This window comes from Muntiacus reevesi, chromosome 7 (assembly GCF_963930625.1).
Source record: "Muntiacus reevesi chromosome 7, mMunRee1.1, whole genome shotgun sequence".
Lineage (NCBI taxonomy): Eukaryota > Metazoa > Chordata > Mammalia > Artiodactyla > Cervidae > Muntiacus > Muntiacus reevesi.
Genome location: NC_089255.1, coordinates 21,206,968 through 21,229,480, shown reverse-complemented (window position 1 = coordinate 21,229,480; position 22,513 = coordinate 21,206,968). Strand labels below are relative to the sequence as shown.

At 45.1% G+C, this 22,513-nt stretch overlaps 1 protein-coding gene, 1 long non-coding RNA gene and 2 other non-coding genes across 5 annotated transcripts in view; 3 read left to right on the top strand and 1 right to left on the bottom strand.

Moving 5' to 3' along the window:
• Positions 1-22,513, bottom strand: part of SLC7A8 (solute carrier family 7 member 8) — a 52,570-nt gene that overhangs the window by 9,558 nt on the left and 20,499 nt on the right. For both annotated transcript variants that reach the window (XM_065940217.1, XM_065940218.1), the window contains 4 exons: positions 5,012-5,137; positions 3,267-3,420; positions 2,536-2,659; positions 404-507 (listed from right to left, as the gene is read on the bottom strand). In XM_065940217.1, coding sequence (XP_065796289.1) covers positions 404-507; positions 2,536-2,659; positions 3,267-3,420; positions 5,012-5,137 — 508 coding nt within the window. The remainder of the gene's footprint in view (positions 1-403; positions 508-2,535; positions 2,660-3,266; positions 3,421-5,011; positions 5,138-22,513) is intronic.
• On the top strand, positions 4-8,875 carry LOC136171542 (uncharacterized). The gene is made up of 3 exons (XR_010663889.1): positions 4-113; positions 6,741-6,782; positions 8,745-8,875. It is a non-coding gene; the product is annotated as an uncharacterized lncRNA (long non-coding RNA).
• Positions 9,954-10,059, top strand: LOC136172740 (U6 spliceosomal RNA). The gene has a single exon (XR_010664088.1). It is a non-coding gene; the product is annotated as a U6 spliceosomal RNA (small nuclear RNA).
• On the top strand, positions 20,766-20,868 carry LOC136172743 (U6 spliceosomal RNA). Its single transcript, XR_010664091.1, has one exon. It is a non-coding gene; the product is annotated as a U6 spliceosomal RNA (small nuclear RNA).

Here is a 22,513-nt window from a genome sequence, read left to right as displayed (position 1 = left end):
GCAGTCTGGACCCAGGTCTTCCACGGGAGGTCAGCCCAGAGGCCCCAGGCATGGGTCCCTCCTGGTCCCTTTCAGAGTGGGGTTCCTTTCCAGCCAGCATGGCCTGTTTCTAGGTAAGTGGAAAAGGGACTCCAAGGCTGCAGGCAAGACGCTGTCCTGCTGCCAAGCACACAGCCCGGGCCTCCTCAGCCCTCTGCTCCTCTGGACATGAGGTGGGAAGGCTGGTTCTCCTTGCCACCGCATGTAAAGCCACACACATCGTGCGTCATCACATGAGCAGCACAGGCTCCTCCGCCAGGCGCCCACACAGAGCCCCGTTGATGGAGACAAGCCCCCCACATATGCAGAGCAATATGCACAGCAGAGGGGTCCCTGGCCCTGGAAGGGCCTGGATGGCACTCACCGGGAGGAGGTGAAGAGGGACCCATTGACTCCTCCAAATGTAGACAGGGCGACAGAAATGGGCATGATCCAGGCCATGACTCCCAGGAGTTTCTCTCCAAAAGTCTGAGAGGGAAAACAAGAGGGTGAGTAGAGAAGGCGAGCTCACAGCCTCCCACATGCGTGTCACTGCTGAGAAGGCTCCATCCCAAGCCCACCCCTGGTGAGCCTCTTGGGTTAAAGTCCTGGGAATGAGGGACGGCGGAGTCCGTGTCCTGGCCCCTCATGCACCCCCAGTTCTCTTGGTGATGACTTCACAGTGGGGAGTCAGTAATGTTTGGGACTGAATATCGAATAAGTCTGTGTGTGGTGGTGATAATAATAATAAACATTTGTTATCCTTGCTGTATGGATAAGGAAACTGAGGCACAAAGCAATTAAGTAGTTTGCCTAAGATCACACACCCAGAAAGTGGAGGGTGAGGACCAGAAGCCAACTGTGTGAGTCCAGGCCTCACGTACAAGGTACGCTAGTGAGTCAGGCGGGCTGGGGTTCAGATCATAGCCTAGCATTTAGGAGCTATGAGATCTTCAGCAAAGTTCTTAATTTTTGAGCCTCAGCTTTTCCATCTGTAAAATAGAAATAAATCTTAATTCATAGAAACAGAAGATATTGCGGGAGGGTGGGGGGTATAAGAACAAACCACTACGTAGGCTAAGGAAGAAAAGGTGCTAAAGCTATACACTAGCCTTCATGTATTGAAAGGATATAAAATGTTGGGGGAGCAGCTTTTTCCACATTCTCTGAGCCAGGGACATACTTGAGTTACAGCATTTGTATTTATATATAATTTATAGCACATTTGGGGGAGGGGTTGTTTAGAAGAGCTGTCCTGTTGGGGAGGGTTGGATGTCTGTGAACTGATCACCGCCTCTTTCTTTTCGGTCTTCAGAGATGAGACATGTGATAACAGTGGCGGGGTGGGCCGTGGTCCAGGTGAAGCCACATGAGGGAACTATATGGTTCCCAGGTCTTTCCCAGGTAACAAGGACCACAATGCCTTGGACCTGCAAGATCTCCCTCCCCAAAGAACACAAACTGCACATGCTTTCCCTGATGAGGGAAGGAGTCAGGTTGTCCAGGTGCGGTTATAGAGGCAGAGGGAAATGGCATGTCTTGTACAAGATAGTGACTTTCTGAGGAGGAGCCTATCTCCTTTACACAGTCATCACATATAGAGTTTAAAGTGTCCTCTGTCAGCAGTTAATTCTTCCCAGGTGACTCATTGGTAAAGAATCGGCTTGCCAAGGAGACTCAGGAGATGCTGGTTCAATCCCTGGGTTGAGAAGATTCCCTAGAGAAGGAAATGGCAACCCACTCCTTATTTTTATCTAGGAAGTCCCGTGGACAGAGGAGCCTGGTGGGCTACTGTCCATAGGATTGAAAGATTCAGACACAGCTTGGTGACTAAACTACCACCACAGATCAGGCGTTGGCAAACTTTTCTGTCAAGGGTCAAATAGTAAATATTTTGATTGCTCCTGGGCACCTGAAGATGTGGCTTCTGCCCTGAGGACTTGACTTCCAAACCCACAAAGTCATGGATCAGGGGAGAGTGAGTGGGACTAAACAAGTGAGGCTATGTCACCGTTCCTGGTTTGAGGGCATATGAGAGTTTCTACTTTTAAATTTTTATTGGAGGAGAAGGAAACAGCAACCCACTCCAGCATTCTTGCCTGGGAAATCCCATGGACAGAGGAGCCTGGTGGGCTGCAGTCCATGGCATCACAAAAAAAAAAAAAAAATTTCTATTGGAGTATAGTTGATTTACAGTGTGGTGTTAAGTTTTGAGGGTATGTAAGTTTGATTTCTATCCTTTTTTTAAGTTGAAGTATAGTTGACTTACTGTTTCAGGCAAAGCAACTCAGTGATATACATATATATATGTATGTATCTTTATATATATATATATATATATATATATATATATATATTCCTTTTCAGATTCTTGTCCATTCCAGGTTAGTACATGATATTAAATATACTTCCCTGTGCTATACAGTAGGTCCTTATTGTTTATCTATTTTATATATAGTAGTGCGTCTCTGTTAGTTCCTATTCCTAATTTATCCCTCCTCAAGTTTAATTTCTTACCACAGCAACTGCATTTGATGCCAGCAGCTCCTGGGGGGACATCGCAGTGACGTAAGCCACATTGGCAAAGACATACACAAATGTGACCAGTGGGATGGAGATGAAGATGGCTCTGGGAAGGTTCCTGTGGAGGGAGAGGAGGTGAGAGGGGCAGATCTGGCACCTGGATCACCTGCCTCGTCAGGGGGTCCGGGGACTGCCTTCCATCTCCCTGCAGGAAGCTGCCCGTGCAGGCTTCCGTGATGTTCCCTCTATCTGGGGAGTGGATTTTGTCTCCATATGGGCAGGACAGTTGAAAGGAAACTAGACAGCTTAGGCTGGAAATACACTGCATACCTGTTTATCTCTTCCTGATCAGAATCTTCACAATGCACTCCCCCACCCCCCATAATTCCTAGACCTCAAGACAAAGACCTGCTTGTTGCAAGACAGGTGAGTAAGATGCCTAGAATTCTCTCAGGACACATTTCATTCTCTAAGGCAGTGGGGTTATCTCAGCACCACTTTCAGCTTGTAATCTCCTCCAGGGTAGTCACTAGATTGTTTTTCTCCTGCAGGGCGAATGATAAATGGTCTAAGCTCCTGGAAAATGAACCATTTCTTCAGGCTAGACCAGGTCATGGTTGGAAGGGGGCTATGGGGAGAAGTGGGCGCCGGGCACCTGGTTCCCTCTTTCCAGTGGCAGGTGCCTTGGATATTGAAGGGGGAGGGGGAGAGCTGTTGTAACTCACTTGTAGGGATCGACAAGCTCCTCAGTCACGTAATTTAGAAAGTTCCAGCCTCCATAGGCAAAGGAGCCCTGAAGGAAAGCCAGTGCGATGAGGCCGATGTCGGGTTCTTGGAAATTATCAAATGCATTCTTTGGCTCCAGCCAGAAGTACTGTCCTGTGGACACACGAACAGGAGGCTGCTCAGAGAGACACATGTCAGAGCCCGGCAGCCCCAGGTCCCTGGTCTCCAGCGAACCCCACATATTGGTGAAGTGGGGCCAAAAATGGGCCGAGAAGTTCAGGACCCCCCAGAACATGATAATGATGAGTCCACATCAGGGCTCAGGTCCAAAGCACAGCTCTGAATGTTCTTTTTTCAAAAGGCAGAGTTCCTTGGAAGGAAAGACCAGGAGAGGTTACTGGGCAGGGCAGGGTAAATGGAGCTGGCTCACTAGGACTCAGAGATGCAGGAGTGGAGTCACTGGCAGTCTTCTGACCACCCTCCCTCATATCCAAGTTTGTACATTTTCATGGAGAAAGCAGCAAGAACAACAGACACTCACACATAAGCTTCTGTGATGCTATTAGCTCAAGCTTGCTGTGCTTTCTTTGTCAATATCCTCCTGCCTCTTCTTAGGGTGTGTGTTTGGTCTATCTTTTCATGGACTAGATCTCCTGAAGACGGGGAATCTTCAGTGGACAGCTTTCCAATTGCCTTCTCACCCCTCAGCACAGTATCCTGTACACAAGGGGTCCTCAGGAAAGGCTGCTGACTAAGACTGCAGTGAGATACAGAGTAGCTGACCATACTTTATATCTTCACCCATGATCGCGCATTTAGACAGGAAATAATGAGATGAGAGTGATCAGGAGAAGGCATTGAGACCAGATTAGGAGAGCCTCATATCTTTGAAACGACAGCCCAGCGATTTCTTTAAGTCTCAACTCCTGAAAACAATACCACCTGCTAAAGAACTGAATCCAACAGATGAAAATAATTAGGCCCATTATAGAGCTGAACCTTAATTCTGTTTCCTGGAATCAAAATCCAGACACACCATACCACCTCCAGGGCTTGTGGGAGGGTGGGAGGTCCCCCTGTTTGTCATCTGACTTTCTCTAGGAGGTAGTGACACTAGGCAAAATCTACTGCTGCCATGGGAACCATGGAGACCAAATACAGACTCGGGCGTGGAAAGGGCCAATCCAATGAGGAATGTTGGCAGGGGCCCCAGGAATGTAGAGCTCTTTCTTGTGGAGCTGAGTAATTTCTAAAATGTGTAAAAATCTCTGTCTCCCATTTTAAGATACAGACAAGATAAAATATAAGATACAAAGAGCCTCCCTGGAGCTGGGACAAACAGCAATGTCTAGAAATATGGAATCTTCATCTACCTGTGCTGGAACCATGAGGTCAGCAAGGGAGGACAGAAGTTGGGACCCCAGGGGGTGCTCAGCTCCCAACCATCCTGGGTAAATTGGCTGCTTGTCCCCTTTGTCAAGCAAGTGAATAAGAAAATTCATTCAAGGACTTCCCTAGTGGTCCAGTGGTTAAGGTTCCCAATGCAGTGGGCCCTAGTTTAATCCCTGCTCTGGGAAAACTCAATCCCGCATGCCACAACTAAGACCTGGCATAGCCAAACAAATAAATAGTAACAATACATAAGAAAAGGATAGAATTGGGACATCTCAGGTTGTGCGCACATCCAAAGACAGTGTGAGGGTGTGTGTACATGCAAGGGTTGGCACGTTCTGATGATACCCACCTTTGCAGATCTGTACAATCCCCATGATGATGATCAGGGCCAGTGCCAGAAGCTTCCCAGCTGTGAAGATGTCTTGAACCCGGGTGGCCCACCGCACACTGAAGCAGTTGACCCATGTGAGGAGCACTGCAATGACAGACCCCCAAACATATCCTCAGGGCCATAAGGAGAATACCAGATCCCTCTGGACAGAAGTAGCAACGCTCCTTGGTCCTGATGATGAGACTGTAATAGGTGAGCCAAAAATGCCGCAGGCTCATCACCAGCATCTGAAACTTTGGTGGGGTTAGTAGGTGGGGTTCCAAATGGGGATTGCATGCCACAAATTAGACCTTGGTCAGAACATGCCCTGCTCAGGCTTAGAAGTCGGAAGTGAGCATGGAAGTGTGGGCACTGACTTTGGAGAAAAAAATCAGCCTCTCATCAGGGCATGAATGTGGGCTCAAGATATTGTGTGCTCAAGAGGAGCCCTGAGCAGCTGGTAGAATCCTGGATGTCATCTTCCTAAATCTGATTTTAGGGTAACAAGGTTTAGGGGAATCTTTTGTTACTCAGCTTTTTCAAGTTCTAATTTACATTTAGTAAAGCTCACTTTTGTAAGTGTACAGTTTGATGAGATTTGACAAATGTATTCAGTTGTTTAGTCACTATGACACCCTCTGTCTAGAACATTTCCAACACCCCTAAAAGTCCTTTTATATATTGTACTCCTGTGAGGTCAGCCCCTTTCCCTTACCTCTGGAAACCACCAATTTAATTTCCGTCCCCAGAATGTTGCCTTTCCCAGAATGTCACATAAATGGAATCATACAATACGCAGCCTTTTGTGTCTGGCTTATTTCACTTAAAACGGTGGTTCTGAGATTCATTCGTGTTGCTGTATGTATTAACAGTCCCTTTCTATTTGTCAAGCAACATTCCATTACATGAATGTATTAGTTTTCTATTCAATAGGCAATGGACATTTGGGTGGCTCCCAGTTTGGGGTTATTATAAATAAAGCTGCTATAAACACCTGCAGAGAAGTTTTTGAGTGGATCATCGAGGTCTTTGAGGGGAGTTTTCATTTCTTTTAATTTCCAGGAATGGGATTTTGGGTCATATGGTGAATGTAGTTTGACTTCATATGAAATTACCAAACTGTTTTCCAAAGTGGTTATATCATTTTGAATTCCGACCAGGAATGTATACTCCTGTTGCTCTGCATCCTTGGCAGCATTTGGTATTGTCAGCTTCAAAAGTCTGACCATTTCTAATGAGTGTGTAGTGACATTTCATTGAGGTTTTGATTTGCATTCCCCTAGAGACTAATGCTATTGAGCATGTTTTCAGGTTTATTTGCCACCATCCCCATATCTTCTTTGGTGGCATGGGGGGCTAGGAGTCACAAGGATCCCAAAGAAACACTAACAACACGGAACCTCCAAGGGCTGGCCGAGAGCTCAAAAGCTAAGTGATAGGATGGTTACTGCCACACTCCTTAAGCAACTTAGGGGAGCACAGGGGCTGCAGTAACCCAGCTTCCTGATGGGTATGAAGTACTTGAGAATATGGGAAAAAAATTAAAATCTCCTTGTTTCCCCTTCCCCTGAAACAGACACAAGGATGTGCCCTCAACCTCCCAGGGCACAAGCCTTAAGTGTAGTGAGACTCTTTCTCCTCAAGCCTCTAATCAGGCCTCTGATTTTACTTGAATAGCTTCTCCTAAAACTATGGTTTTACTTTCCAGGTATTTTGCAACCTTACTTGATTCTGAGAACATCTCCTCAGGGTAAGGACCTGACATTATCATCCATCTATAACCTCCCTCCCCATGCTGTTTCTACCTGGAAACCTCCTCATCTTTCAAGATCCAGCTCAAATGTCACCCGCGCCATGAGTCTTTATTATTTTATTTATTCCTAACAAGGTGCCTGCCAGGTAAGATGTATCAGCTGCATTTTGTAGACAAGGAACAAAGTTCATACCTCCTTTCTACTCCCAGACCACTTTGTTAATAAGGCTGGTACTTATTTCTTTGTATTACAATTATCTCTTTCTTTTTTTGTGTCTCCCTATAGAAGGGCAGGGCTATGACTTTTTCATATTTTTAACCCAGGGCATATCATTTGTCGTTGTTGTTTAATCACTAAGTCGTGTCCGACTCTTTTTCAACCCGATAAAAAAAATTGTAGCCTGTCAGGCTCCTCTGTCTGTGGGATTCTCCAGGTAAGAATACTGGAGTGGGTTGCCATTTCCTTCTCCTGGGGATCTTCCCAACCCAGGGATCAAACCCAAGTCTCCTGCGCTGACAGGCAGATTCTTTACCGCTGAGACACCAGGGAAGCCAGGGCATATCATTGGTGCCTGCATATAGTAGGTGCTCAACAAATACTTAATACTTGAATAAAGAAAATGCCACAGTTCATCAATCCTCCAGTCTCATCTCAGTCTACACATTCTACAGTGGGCACCAATCTCTCCAGCTCTCCAGGAACCTTCTCACTTGGTTTCACAGCGTCAAAACAGCAGCAGAATGCAGAACTTCAAGGGCAGGAACTCTTGATTCCTAGTGGAGGAGCTTTTATCCAAGATAGTGTCATATAATGAGAATCAAAACATGTTTTCAGAGGAAGGATTTCATGTGCCCGAACTAGGAGAACATTTTGTAAATGTTCCAGATGGGCTGAGATGTCCTGATACATACACATGATCTTGCTCAATTCAATAAGGATTTCAGGATCACATGCCTGCTAACAAGTAATTAGGCCTGTAATCTCAACTCCTCCCCAGGCCCTTAGGTAGAAGGCTGGGCCCCTGGGCCCCTGGAGTTCAAGCAGATACAAGCAATAATGACTAAAGGATAAAGGAGACTGATATATGAAAGGAAGATTAGGAAACAAAACGCTTGTGACTCCAGGAGAGGTAAGGATTACAGAAAGAGGAACCAGATCATGATGTCATCATACAGAGATCATCCTTGCCAAGGGCACGAGAGGGCAAAATGTGGTCACCTCCCCACATGCCGGCTCAACCAGGCAGCCAGAAAGGCTTCTTCAGTGTTCCTGGGGACATGGAGAAGTTTGAAGGAAAGGACAATTTGTCAAGTTAACTCACTGTGCCTGTCTCCTGTCCTTCCTAAGCCTATCCCCACAAGAACCCAGCCTTTAACTAATCTTTAACCTCTAGGCTTTTCAGAGATCTTTCAGACAGACATAATAGAGAAACCTTGAGAATAGGGTGGGGGAGATTGGCTGCCTGTGACACTAATCTCCTTGGACAATGGCTGCAGCCCCCTCCCCACCCCCGTCTGACTCTTGGCCCTACAGGTGATCATAGCCTGTGACCGAGGGGAGAGAAGGTACTTTCAGTCTCCTGGTACCCCAGGTTAGCCTCCCTCACAGCAGGCTGAAACCTGAGCTTCCATCCCAAGAGAAAAGGTCAGTGAGGAAAGGCAACACTTGCCAAGACCCTGCCTTCCTCAGGCATCCTGCTCTGTCTGTCTATACCCAGAGCCCTTTCTGTTGCTGTGGGCTATGTCCCCACTCTCTTCCCAGCCAGACCTTGAGTTCTGCATGCTTGAGATACAGTGACCTCAGGGAAGCCACATGTAGATGGGGATGAGGGGAAATTGCAGCTTCAGATGTGAGAGTCTCCATCCATCCTTCCATCCAACCATCATCTACAAAGAACCTTACTAGATACCCTGGTGGGGGGAGTTATAAATAAGACACAAGTCTCTTCATTTCTTTAGGAAATTCACACTGGAAGAGGGGAGATGGCTGAGCTACAAGATCACAAAGCAACATGACGACAGTAGAGCTCTTCACAGAAGCTTGGCAGGCATCCACACGGAGCCCCTAGGTCAGCCCAAGGAAATCAGAGGTGCTTCTTTTTTCTTTTGGCTGAGCCCCACAGCTTGTGGGATTTGTTTGCCTTAATCAGGGATCAAATCCGGACCCTCAGCAATGAGAACTCAGAGTCCTAACCACTGGACTGCCAAGGAATTCCCCAGAGATGCTTCTTATAGGCGAGGAAGATCCTAGCATTAGAGAGAATTTTTATATTGTGGGGCTAGCAGGACAAAATAAACAGGAAGACATAAGATGGGTTCTTGTGCATTGTAATCTGACTGTGTGGAGGATTGCTGCTTCTCTAGAGGGCCCCATGGAATCCCAGACTTCTCTGTATTTCTTGGGCATCTTCCCCTCTCTTTTTCTTTTGTTTCCTGGCTTATAAAAAAAGGGAGGGTGAAAGGTTATCAAGAAGATGAGACTTCAAGAAGATGCTGAAGTCAGGCATTGGTTACTTAATCTGCCCAGTTTGAAAACCTTAATGTCAAGCTAACGGGAGAGAGACAAAAAAATGAGGCAGGCAGGAGGAGGGGACTCAGAACCCAGTAATCTCTTACCCTGCCCAGAACCCAGGGCCTGGTAACTGCCAGGTAGGTGGGAAAGTGGGGTTCAATGCTTTCTGCCTTGGGAAAGCTGTAGGATCAGCAGAGAGGCAGAATCCTTGTCAGACCCATGACAATGCCTGTACTGATCTGGAAGGTCCACTGTGAAGAGGGTAGGTAAGCTCATGCTCCCTAAGAGAAGGTACCCTTCGCCCTAGGCCAGTCCTGATCCTCAAACTCTGATCCCCTCACCCCACACCAGCCCTGATCCGCACCCTCTGATCCCCAGGGAGTCACCAAGTCTCTGCTTCACTTCTCCCCTTGACAAGACACCAGAACTCCTGGGGCCTGTGGTGGGCAGACACACCACCTCAAAGGTGTCAACATTATAATCTTGTGAATGTTGCCTTACAAAAGGAATTTCACAAATGTGATTAAGTATCTGCAGGTGGGGAGATGATCCTGGATTATCTGAGGGGGCCCGGCCTCCTTATAACAGGGAGGCAGGAAGTTCAGAGTTACGACGTGATAACAGAAAACAGAAGTCAGAGACAGAGAAAGGCTTGAGGGCTCACTTTGGCAGCACACACACTAAAATTGGAATGACCAGAGAAGATTAGCATGGCTCCTGTGCAAGGATGACAAGCAAATTCATGCAATATTCCATATTTTTATTGAAAAATTTATGGTTATCACAGGGAAAGAGGGGAGAGGGATAAATTTGGAGTTTGGGATTAGCAGATACACAGTACTATATGTAAAATAAACAAGTTCCTATTGTATAGTCCAAGGAACTGCATTCAGTATCCTTTAAAAAACTATAATGGAAAAGAATCTGAAAAAGAAAATATGTAACTAAATCACTTTGCTGTATACCAGAAACACAACATTGTAAATTAACTATATATATTTCAATTAAGAAAAAAAAGAGAGAGGAGAGATTTGAAGATGCTATGCTTCTGGTTTTGAAGATGAAAAAGGAGTCATGAGTCAAAGAATACAGAAGCTGGGAAGGGTGAGGAAACAGTTCTCCCCAGAGCCTCCAGTGGGGCCTCAGCCTTGCTGACACCTTGAGTTCAGGACTTCTGACCTCTAGAACTGTAAGGCGACACATCTGTGTAGTTTTAAGCCACTACGATTATGGTAATTTGTTACAGCAGCAATAGGAAATGAATACAGGGCCAGACACCACAGAGAAAGACAAGGAAGCAGGGGCATAGGCATGAGGCAGCACATGTCGGGCCCCAAAGGCATGCAGTCACTGCCTCCGTAGGACACCAGGTGGAGGGAGGGAGGGGGAGCACGGGGAGCAGGCAGCGAAAGTGAGGTCACCGATGTGCTGACCTGGTTGGCGAACTTCCACATCACATGCACCACATGATAGCATCTCAGCTTTTCCACGAGCCCAGATCCTATAGCTGGAGGGTCACTACCTCCTCTTTCTCCTCTTGTAACTCAATACAGTAGTAAACAGCCTCGCCCTAGGGTAACTCTAGCTGTGCATTTCCTCTCAGAAAAATTCAGGGCAGAAGACGCCTCATACTCCTCCTTCATCAATCCTGGCTTCTCCCCCAGCCTCCTCCATAGTCCATACAACTGCAGGCCCATGTGCACAACCCAGACACACAGACACACAGGCCCAAGAGCTACAAACCTCTTTCGAGGCCAGTGGAGTGCTGAGATATTCACAGACACGAGTCCTTTGTTCTCTGTCCCCAGAGTTTGGTTGGTCTCCTAACTTTATGGACCAGAGGCTACAATCAAAGGCCATAAAAGATGTCACAATGGAGAGCCAAGAGATGTGTGAACTCAGGAGTCCAGAGTCTAAGTTCATTTTTCCCGGCAGAGGAGAAAGGGTGGCCCCACTGTGTGCTATCTTGTCGTGGACAATGCCTCAGCTCTGCGGCTTCCCCAGGCAGAGTCCACCCCAACTGACTCAGGGAATTGAGGTACACAAGATCCAAGGGTTACAAAAGTTGGGAGGAAAGAATAGGAACAACATTTGGGGGACAGTTTTACCTTAAATTAGTATATTATAGACTATTGGTAAAAGAAGCAACTTAAAATCAATCTCTCAAAAAAATAAAATAAAATAAAATCAATCTCACTAGTCCATTTTGAAACAGAACATCAGTGAATCTTTAACATAAATAAATAAATCTTCCTTCAGAAAATTCCCTAAGGATGAATTCGGGGATTGTGGGACTGGTCTTAAGTCCCTAAGACCATCACAGAGCCAGGGCTGTGACTTTATCCCTCTTCCCCTCAGCTCTATCCAGCAACACCTTGCGGATAGAGGACCACATGGGTTTCTGGTGTCTCTGTCAAGTACAGATCAAACCAGTAGAGCTCAGAGCAGCTTGTATAAGGAGTGAAATGGTAGCAGTGGGGGTGGGGTTGAGCAGGTCTGAGGACGAGGCAGAGATGGCTCCCTCAGAGGGACATGGCAGCCTGGGCAAACTAAGAACCAGACAACTTAGAACCTGAAGAACCCAATGCCCATGATGCCCTTCCCAACGTGGTCACTTCCTCTCTGGACAAGCCAGTCAAGCTCTTTGAGCCTCCCTTCCCTATCTAAAATGAAAAGAAGTGTGGTCCATTTTAATGCCACGAGGACGCTCTATAACTTGTGTATGACCGTACAAAAGGTTACATGGCTATCCTTATTGTTCATAAGCTAAGAAACTGTGGAACTCAAAAAGGGGGCATGCTTTGCTCAGGATAATGCTGACAATTGGCGGCAAAGCAGAGAAGATGGGAAAGGGGATGGTTTGGAGGGTTCTGGAGCCAACATATCACATATCAGGACCTACCCTGCACTGCTGCATTGCTTCTCCCTTCTTGCTTCCTCCTCTATCCCTGATCCTTTGCCTCAGTTTCTCACATTTCAACCTTTTTTGTTGGGAGCCACCGGGATGCACCCAGGTCATGACAAGGTCATGGGACGAGAGAGGAACCTGCAAGGCAGCTCTTCCTCACATGGGGCTGCCCCAGGGGCCCAATATGTCCCCTCTGGAACCGCCGGGACAAGAAAGGAACCTGCAAGGCAGCTCTTCCCCTCGAGGTTGTTCCGGGGATAAGGTCACAGGACTAAAAAGGAATCTGCAAGGCAGCTCTTCCCCTCGAGGTTGTTCCGGGGGCCCGGTATGTCCCTTTCTTCCTTCTGTCTTACTGTTGTTGGGGTTTCTATTAATTTTTGGAAATGATAATATATAGTAATAAGGCCTCGCTGGAAAAGTCCAAGCCTTTTTGGAAATGCTCAAGATTGCTCTGGCTCAGGACACGACCATAAACATCAAGTCATAAAAGAAAAGGCCACAGATATAGTTTGGCTGCTTGCTTAAAAGATTATAATGTTCTAGAATAGAAAAGAGTAGAGGTGTTTAGATTTAGAAGTAGATGTATTGCTTTAGTTTACTTGCTCCTTTGTCGAAAGGGTTTTTACTACTGCTATTTTCTTGCTGCTATTTGCTCATTGTTTCCCTTTCTTTAAACAACATGGGATATTATGGGTATTTTTGTAAAATTAGAAAATGGGGTATATAGGATTTTAATAGAAGATTTAAATTAACCAGCTTTACTGCCATTTTCTTACTATTAATAGAGGTGTTTTGCTGCTTTAGAGGTGTTTTGCTGTTTAATAGTTAATCGTTGTAAATTGAGATTTTATGGTTTCAGGTAAAGAAAAATATCAGGTTTTTCTCATGGTACTATTTTCAGAAATGTCAAACATGTTACTGTGACCCTTCCCATGTATTGTTTTATTGTCCAAAGAATTTACATTATACCTGAGACTTGTGGAACATTGTTTTTGTTAGAGTGAGAATGTTAGGCCATTGAGGCAAGAAAACTATATACGGGACATTTAAGTATAAACTCTGTAATCGGAAATGTTCTAGATGAATGCTTAGCGGAAAAACATGGGGAAAAAAATATTGACAGAAGCACAAACCAATATCTGATATAATATGTGGTGACTTAAGGGGGAGGTAACATTCAGTCTATAAAAACTGAGCTATCCTAAAAATTTTAAAAAAAGCTACCTCTTCTACACAACCATCTGTGTGTGTCTATCTGTCTGTCTTCTTCCTCGCCGACGCCACTCATCCCTTGGGTATTCCTGGTCCTGCCGGGGCTGGACCTCGGCAATTTTTCTCAGCAGGATGCTCACCCACAGGTCACCTGCTCTGGGATCCTTCAACCCTAGCTGTCTGGAAGAGTGGGCACAAAGGTGGATTAGGGGGCTACGGGAGTGATAAACATAAGGTCAAGGCACTGATCAAGGAGCCCAGATGTTCAAGCTTGTCATGTACCTTGGTTGAACCACCCATTCTGTATAGGAAGGAATGTCCTACAGAAAGCAAGGGATGCTGATGTTGCTGCAGCTGCTCTACCCATCAGGCCCAGAAAAGAAGGAAACTTCCCTGTTCTTCTTCAGCCAACAGTGCCCACACAGCCATCAACAACACTCTGCTGCCTAGGGTGATCCTGAGATCCTGTAACGGTCTGACGCACAGTAGGTGTTAATGTGTACTGAATAGAGGATGGCTCGATGGACAAATCTATTCAGAAAATACTGAAGGTGCGCAGGGCCACTGTGCTCCTCTGGAGAGTAAGCATCAGGGGACAACCTCAAGAAGCAGGGTGGGCAAGATGCTAGACAGACATGGGGAGGGCACATAACACGGCTGTTTCTCCTTCCCCCCAAAAGCTCACAAAGCACAGGCTATCCCCACCATGACCCCCGGATGACTGTCTTTAGGACCTCCCTTGCTTGTGGACACGGGATTCTGGCTTCTTGCTCAGCTGGGCAGGCAAAGGGTCATTTCGTCTCTCTAGCAGAGGGCTAATGAGCACTTTCTCACATGGATTCCCCCAACCACTCTCATTCCTTTAGTCAAGCCAGCTTCTGCTCCATGAACCACACACTGCTCTGGTCGGATGGGTGAAAGTCAGGAAGAAGCCATTTGGCTAGGGGTCTGGGGTGACTGTTTTAAGAGCAGTGCTGAGAACGATACAGTTGGGGCTCAGTTACAGACAGGTCTTGGTACTGAAGGGAGAGGCCTGTGCCCTACTACCCAGAGGCACGATTCCAACCTCAGGGGCAGTCAGAGAGACCCATAGCCTCATCTTATATGTGAGTGAAGCAATATTCTAGCTAAATAGTGCCAAAGACAGGACTACCCCCTTGGGTCCCCATCCCTCCAATTCCTAGTTGCTTATTCTGCCACTACACCGGCCTTTCTTGTATCACATGCACGTCACTCTTCTCCCACGCCCACATTCTCTCCCTTGCTCCTGTCAATGGTACCCATGGCCACGAGGGGCTCTGGGTCTGTCACCTGAAGAAGCTGGCCAAGTTGCTTTCTGGGCAGCAGGAAGTAAGATGCCAGTGTGAAAAGGGGGGAGACTAGGATGGCTGTTCCTCAGAAACCAGCGGTGTTGTGTTTGCTGGTCCCCCAGGGCTTTGGAAAATTATTTCCCACAAGCAGACTTTCTTTTCTGCCTTGTGTTCCCTCCTCTGGTCCCTTATCAATGTCACATTACATTTCTCTCCAACTCCGGGAACTCCACTTGGATTTCTTGGTATTGCTGGCTCATTCTTTCCTCAGGGGTGAGCAAAGAGGCAGCTTAGCAAGACTTGTTTTCCTTTAGCATTTCCAGAACCTGGGCTCTCTTTGTCTTTTCAGATAAGAGAAAGCAGGCAGTAAAAATGCCCAGAGTGGCCAAAGTCCATAAAGACAGGTGGTGAAGGAGAGAGGGAAAGATCAAGAGAGACACAGCGGGGAGGAAGAAGGAGGAGGAATAATACACATCATTACTAGTGAGAGAGAGAGAGCATGCGTGCATGAGTGAGCTTGAGAGGAGCAGAATACAGAGAGAAGGTCAGGACAGAAAAAAGAAAGATGGAATGTACTAAAGCAGGCAGCTGCAGAAAGGGAAGCTAGTGACGCCACTTGGTAGAAATCAGAACAGCCTGTTCTCCTCCACAGCTTCAAAATAAGCACCTTTCTGGGATGGAGCTCCCCCGCCCTCTGATGCAGCAGTAAATTTCACCTGGGTCATGGGCCTGCCAGAAGCGCTGATTTCCTAGCCTCACCTTTTGCTGGGGCATGCAGCCTCCACCATGTACTGGCCTGCTCCCCTACTCCCTCCCTCTGGACCAGAAGCAAAAGGGGTAAGGTGATGCCCCTCCGACAGGTCCTCAGGCTGGTCCTCAGCCAGTGAGCACAATGCCTGCCGCAGGGGGTGTGGCTCCACTTCGCTCTGTGATAGGCTGGACCCGGCTCCTTGGATGGGACTGGGCACGTGTTTCTAATCGTGGAAAAGCTGCTTCCCTTGGCCTGCCTTACTTCAGCTTACTTTCCAGATCCAAGGAGGTAATCAATGCCAGCTGCCAGAAGGCACTGATAGGCAAAGAAAACACCGCAGTCCTGTTTGAGTTCTAAGGCACTGGACCCCGAGACTTGGATAAGATTCCAGCTCAGCCCACACAGGCCTGCCTATATTTCCTCCTCACGGACCTCAGAGAGGAAATTGAGGTAGGAGTACAGAGACACAGAGCCAGCTCTCTGAAATCCTGGGCTCACCCTGCGTCAAGACATTTTTCATAAGGGCTCAGGAGCTATTATAAAATCTCACGTCTCTGCCTACTTACCACAAAGGTTGGTATTATCGCAGGAGTGAATGACTGGTGAAAGACAAAAACGTCAAAAGGAAGCAACAACAACGTCAAATGCAATTCTTTCCTATCAACAAAGCTTTGATTCCAGCTCTGGTAAGGTGCATAGTCGGGCTTTGAAATAGATCTTGCCTATCATGCTACAGCACGTTTTCCCTTCTCCAGCCCTTTTCACCTCGAAGCACTGGCATCATTTTGGAAGTCTCAGAAGCCCCTCTAAGGAGAGATGCGCTGAGCCTGTGTAGGGCTCCTCACCTCCAAGGGCAAACAAGCAGCGGAGGAGGGGTGCACCTCTGTGCTGGAGCTTGTGAACATCCTGATTCACACAGCTCTTCCTGGACACTTCCAGCTGAGGTCCTGCCCATGCTGCCCCACCCCATCCCTTCCTTTCCTGGCTCCCTCTTACCCTTCCCTCTTATTCTGATCCCTCCCTGCCAGTTGTTGGACCTGAAGTTTCTGCTGAATCACCATCTAGTACTTAGTTCAGCCAAGAAACCCAAACACCCAGCTCAGCAGTTTACAAGAGCTGAGTAATTCTTCAGCATTAGCTAAACATGGCTCCTGAACCGGGGTGGGGGAGAAGAGAAAAACAGAAGATACAGGGAAAGCAGGGGAGACAGAACTCACTGTGCTATGCTACCTGGAGGCGCCCCATTTAAGTCCTACCCAGTAAAGAATACACAGAAAAACCATGAGAAAAAGGTCTTCATGACGCAGATAACCACTAGAGTCAGACATCCTGGAGTGTGAAGTCAAGTGGGCCTTAGGAAGCATTATATGAACAAAGCTAGTGGAGGTGATGGAATTCCAGCTGAGCTACTTAAAATCCTTAAAGTTGCTGCTGTGAGAGTGCTGCACTCAATATGTCAGCCAATTTGGAAAACTCAGCAGTGGCCACAGGATTGGAAAAGGTCAGTTTTCATTCCAACCCCAAAGACGGGCAATGGCAGAGAAAGTTGAAACTACCATACAGTTGTGCTCATTTCACATGCTAGCAAGGTAATTCTCAAAACCTTCAAGCTAGGCTTCAGTGGTACCTGAAATGAAAATTTACACATGTACGAGCTGGGTTTAGAAAAGGCAGAGGAACATCTACTTCTGCTTCATTGACTACATGAAAACTTTTCATTGTGTGATCACAACAAACTGTGGAAAATTCTTAAATGTATAGGAATACCAGACCACCTTACCTGTCTCCTGAGGAACCTGTGTGTAGGTCAAGAAGCAACAGTTAGAACCAGACATGGAAGAACTGACTGGTTCAAAATTGGGAAAGGAGTACATCAAGGCTGTATATTGTCACCCTGCTTATTTAACTTGTATGCAGGTGTATGTATGCATGCATGCTAAGTCACCTCAGTCATATCCAACACTTTGTGACCCTATGAACTATAGCCCACCAGGCTCCTCTGTTCACGGGATTCTCTAGGCAAGAATACTGGAGTGGGTTGCCGTGGCCTCCTCCAGGAGATCTTCCCAACCCAGGGATCGAACCTGAGTCTCCTGCTGCTTCTGTATTGCAGGTGGACTCTTTACTACTGAGCCACAGAGGAAGCCCTTATATGCAGGTACATCATGCAAAATACCGGACTGAATGAATCACAAGCTGGAATCAAGATTGCCGGGAGAAATCAACAACCTCAGATATGTAGATGATACCACTAACAGCAGAAGTGAAGAGGAACTAAAGAGCCTCTTAATGAGGGTGAAAAAGGAGAGTGAAAAAGCTGGCTTAAAACTCAACATTAAAAAAACAAAGATTATGGCATCTGGTCCCATTACTTCATGGCAAATAGAGGGGGAAAAGTGGAAACTGTGAAAATCAATGCGGATGGGGACTGCAGCAATGAGATTAAAAGACCCTTGCTCCTTGGAAGGAAAGCTATGACAAACTTAGATAGCATATTAAAAAGCAAAAATATCACTTTGCTGACAAAGGTCCATATAGTCAAAGCTACAGTTTTTCCAGTAGTCATATATAAACGTGACAGTTGGACGGTAAAGAAATATGAGCACTTAGAATTGTGGTGCTGGAGAAGACTCTTGAGAATCCCTTGGACTGCAAGATCAAACCAGTCACTCCTAAAGGAAATCAACCCTGAATATTCATTGGAAGGACTGATGCTGAAGCTGAAGCTTTAGCCACCGGATGTGAAGCGCTGACTCATTGGAAAAGATCCTGATGCTGGGAAAGATTGAAGGCAAAAGGAGAAGGGGGAGGCAGAGGATGAGATAGTTATCTAGCATCACTGACTCACTGGACAAGAATTCGAGCAAACTCCAGGAAATAGTGAAGGACAGGGGAGTCTGGTGTGCTGCAGTCCACATGGTCAAAAAGAGCTGGACATGACTCAGCAACTGAATAACAACAACATTACAAAACATCCCTCCTGGCCCATTGGTTAAGAATCTGCCCTCCAGTGCAAGGGACACAGGTTCAATCCCTGGTCGAGGAACTAAGGTCTCACACTGTGGAGCTATCGAGCCTGAGAGCTCAGGCTACAACTGGAAAACAAGTACACCGCAACTATTGAAGCCTGTGTGCTCTACAGCCCATGGTCTGCAACAAGAGAAGTTTGCGTACTGCAATGAGAAGCTCTGGTGCACCACAACTAGAGAAAGCCCTCAGGCCACAATGAAGAGTTCATATGCCACAACCAAGACCCAGAGCAGTCAAACTGAAAATAAATAAATAAAATGAGTTCTAAAAACTCATTACTTTTCCAGCCCAGGCCTGAAAAATTCAAGCTATCTCATACCCCAATTCTCAGGGCCAAGAACAGTATCAGGCACATCATGGCCCTTGATAAATGTTTGCTAAATGAACAAAGGATTGTGATTCTCATTTATATAAGGCTGCCCCAAGGTCTCAATCCCCTTCTGTTCCAGAGAAGACTTTTGAGCAACATCCTGGGTGGATTAACGCCCTGAAGGAAAACTTCCAACCAAAGACCCATTCAGCATCTCAGGGATTTGGCGAGGATGTGGAAGGCAGAAATAGAATACATTGTAAACTGCTCATCACAAATGCTGGAGACAGTTAAGTAGAAACATATTTCATTTGAAACATTTAATTTTGATTTGTAGATAAACTATATTTCTCCCTCTTAGCAGTCAATCAGTCACATGGCCTGCTGACTCTACTTCTAACTCTTCCTTGTTTTTGTCATCTTGTGACTTTGTTTTTATTTTGGGCCACCACCTAATTGGCCTGGAAAAATGCTTAGCCTGCTAACTTGTCTCCCTGCCTCAAGTGTCATGCTCTTTTCTTCACTCAAATGTGAATCTAATCATGTTACTCCTCTGCACAAAATCCTTCAGTGGTTCCTTGGATGTAGTCTGCTCTTCTCTGCGTGATACCTAAGGTCCTTTAAGATCTGGGTCATACACATTAAAATCTGGCTCATACGCACCTCTTCTGCCTTATTTCCTGTCTCTCTCCTAGGCTCTACCTGTACAAAGTACTCATTTTTCTCCAAGGAGTTATTTGTTTCTCAACTCCAAGTCTTGACTACGGTCTTCCCTCTACTCGCTATCCTATTGTTTGTCCAGATGGAGACCGTCCGTTTACCCTCCTAGACTTAGCTCAACCTGGAAGGCTTCCCCGCCACCTGTCTACCAACTTTGAAGAACCGCCACCCGTCTACCAACTTTGAAGCAGCTTTCTCTGTGTGGTACACACCTTTGTCATCACACTATATTGTAATTCGCTGTAATTCCATCTTTTTATTAACCTTTAATATCTTCCAAGATTCTGTATAAATAATGTCACTCAAGATAGGAGCTCAATATGATGATTAACTGATGGATTTGCAGTTTCTTCTTTTCTTGGAAATCCACATGAACATGATTTGTTCCATCTGCCAGAAGTCCAATTAGGTGGGTTTTGTATTATTATACCCAATTCATGGCTGAAATTTTAGATTGGGACTATGCTGTCTCTGTGTCTGTCTATTTGTATATGTCTATATGGGGCTTCCCCAGTGTCTCAGTGGTAAAAAATCTGCCTGCCATGCAGGAGTCAGGGGTTCCTGGGTCAGGAAGATCCCCTGGAGGAGGGCATGGCAACCCACTCCAGTATTCTTGCCTGGAGAATCTCATGGACAGAGGAGCCTGGTAGGCTACAGTCCATAGGGTCACAAAGAATCAGATATGACTGATGCTACTTAGCACACATGTGTGCACATATGTCTATACACATATGTTATAGATGTGTGGCATCTCCTACCTCCAAGTGGTACTGCCAAAATTAATTTGTAAACAAGCTCTATTTAACTGACTTAAAGAAATCAGGTGCTTATTTAAGTTCTCAGAAATATAATAGAAACTAGCCCAGACGAATTTCAGCTTCATGTGACATGGAAAAATACTCAGTATTAAAGCTAGTTTATGTTTGTTGATTTAATTAATACAGACATGTCTTTAGAATTATTAAAATTAAGAATAATCTTTCATTGTACCTAAGTTACTAAAGATCAAACATGATCATGTTACCTCTGTTACAAAATTGGTCAGCAAGAAAAATAACTTGAGATGACTGACTTTGTCTAATGTCTCATCAAGTTTTTATGAGTAATTTAAACATTAATTGTTGGAACAGCTAAATTAAATAAATGTAAATAGGACAAGAGTTTTTAGATAAACTCTTCAATGATCATTATGTTTTCTGGTATGCCTACTTAAAAATAGTCTCTCAAGTGCTTGCTTTGGCAGCACATATACTAAAGCTGGAATAATACAGAGAAAATGAGCATGGCCCTTGCGCTAGGATAACAAAAAAAAAAGTTTCTCCAAATCTTTTAGTAATTTAAAACTTTGGAATTTTGCTAAGTTAAATGATGGGGCTTCATTGAATGTCTTTATCACTTCCAAGTAAGATAAAATACTGAAACATTAACTGTTAAATAAGTCTAAATCTTCTGTCTTATTACAGAAAAACTAAAGAAGTTTGTGTTTATTAAAAACATGCCTTGTACCACATTGAAAAAAAGCATTATATTATGAGGTAATATATGTTTTTAGAAATTATGGTATGCATTCATGAGTTTGCCAGTCCAAAAAAAAATAAACACTGTTATAACAGTTTACAATTGCTTAACAAAGATGAAAGAGTCATCTTTTTTTTCCTCCCTATCTGATGTCTCCAATATGTGCAAAGTTAATGAGTAGTCTTATTTTCATGGCAGTATAGCTAACTGTATAAGTTCAATAAGAATCTGTTCTCCCTATAACATGATACAATTAGAAACATTGGTTACATTACTTTGACGGATTGTCACATTTGAGAGAGAAACGCATAGAATTAGATATGACCAGACAGCTTTAAAGAACTAAGCTTGACTTCATGGAGCCATAAAGCTCTTTGAAAGACAAGCTGGTACCTTGACTTCAGGGTTCCCATCAGCTTTACCTGGTGAGTAAGGAAGATTCCTTCCTGGCAGGTGCAAGAACCTTGGAATAATTTTAGGAAGCTCAAGGAGAGAAAAATTCACCCAAATTCATAGGTATTACAGGTGAATCTAATGTCATGTTCAGTGTGGCTTCCTGGTCCTGAGAGGCAATTAAAAGTTCAATCTGGTGATTCCTTATGAACAAGTTCCAGCAAAACATATTTTAAAAAGCCTGGACTTATGTAAATAATCAGGCAAAGTTTAATAAGACTAAATTTATTTTATAAACAAATTAGTCTTAATTTGGTTGGCTATCGTTGGTAAAGATGAAGGTGATTTTAGAGAAAAAAACTATGTTCAATAGAAACTATAATACATACTTATGGACATTAGAATCTAATTCTGTTAATCACTTTTGAGGTTTTGTTTTTCTACCTGTAAACTGGACTAGATCCTGAATTCTTCTAGTTTCCTCAAATATTTGGCTACAACTCCCCAAGTAAGGTTTTCAATTTTTCTCTCGTTTCTGACTTGAAATCACTGAGAACTAAAGCTGTTGTTTTCTTGAAGATTATGAACTGGAACTGAACAACCTGATATACACTTAAGAGAGCTCACATTTAGATAATCTTTGTATCTGTTGCTTTGAAAGTCATTCAGGAAGTTTACCTGAATTCCAGATGACATCACCGGAGACATTTCAACCTGCAAAAGATGCTTAGAGCCTAACATCTAGAGTCTCAGCTGGTGACTCTCAGGACTCAGACACTGGGTTTATAATCTGCTCCAACCATCAATCTCTTTTTTTTCTTTGTCTCCATAGAAATGCCTCTTATTAAATACCTGTTTGCTTATACTCTATAGGCCTAACTTTCAGTGCCCACCTATATTGCCGCCTCCTGAAATTAGTAACTGAACCTACCTATTGTTAGGATTAAGAGATTGGTTCAATGAGATATCAAGCAGTCTATCAACTTTGGACTGTGAAAATTCTAGAGAAAGTTTCAAAGGCAAGACTGCAGGGGACCAAGATGTGCCGCCCTAAAATGTCTCTG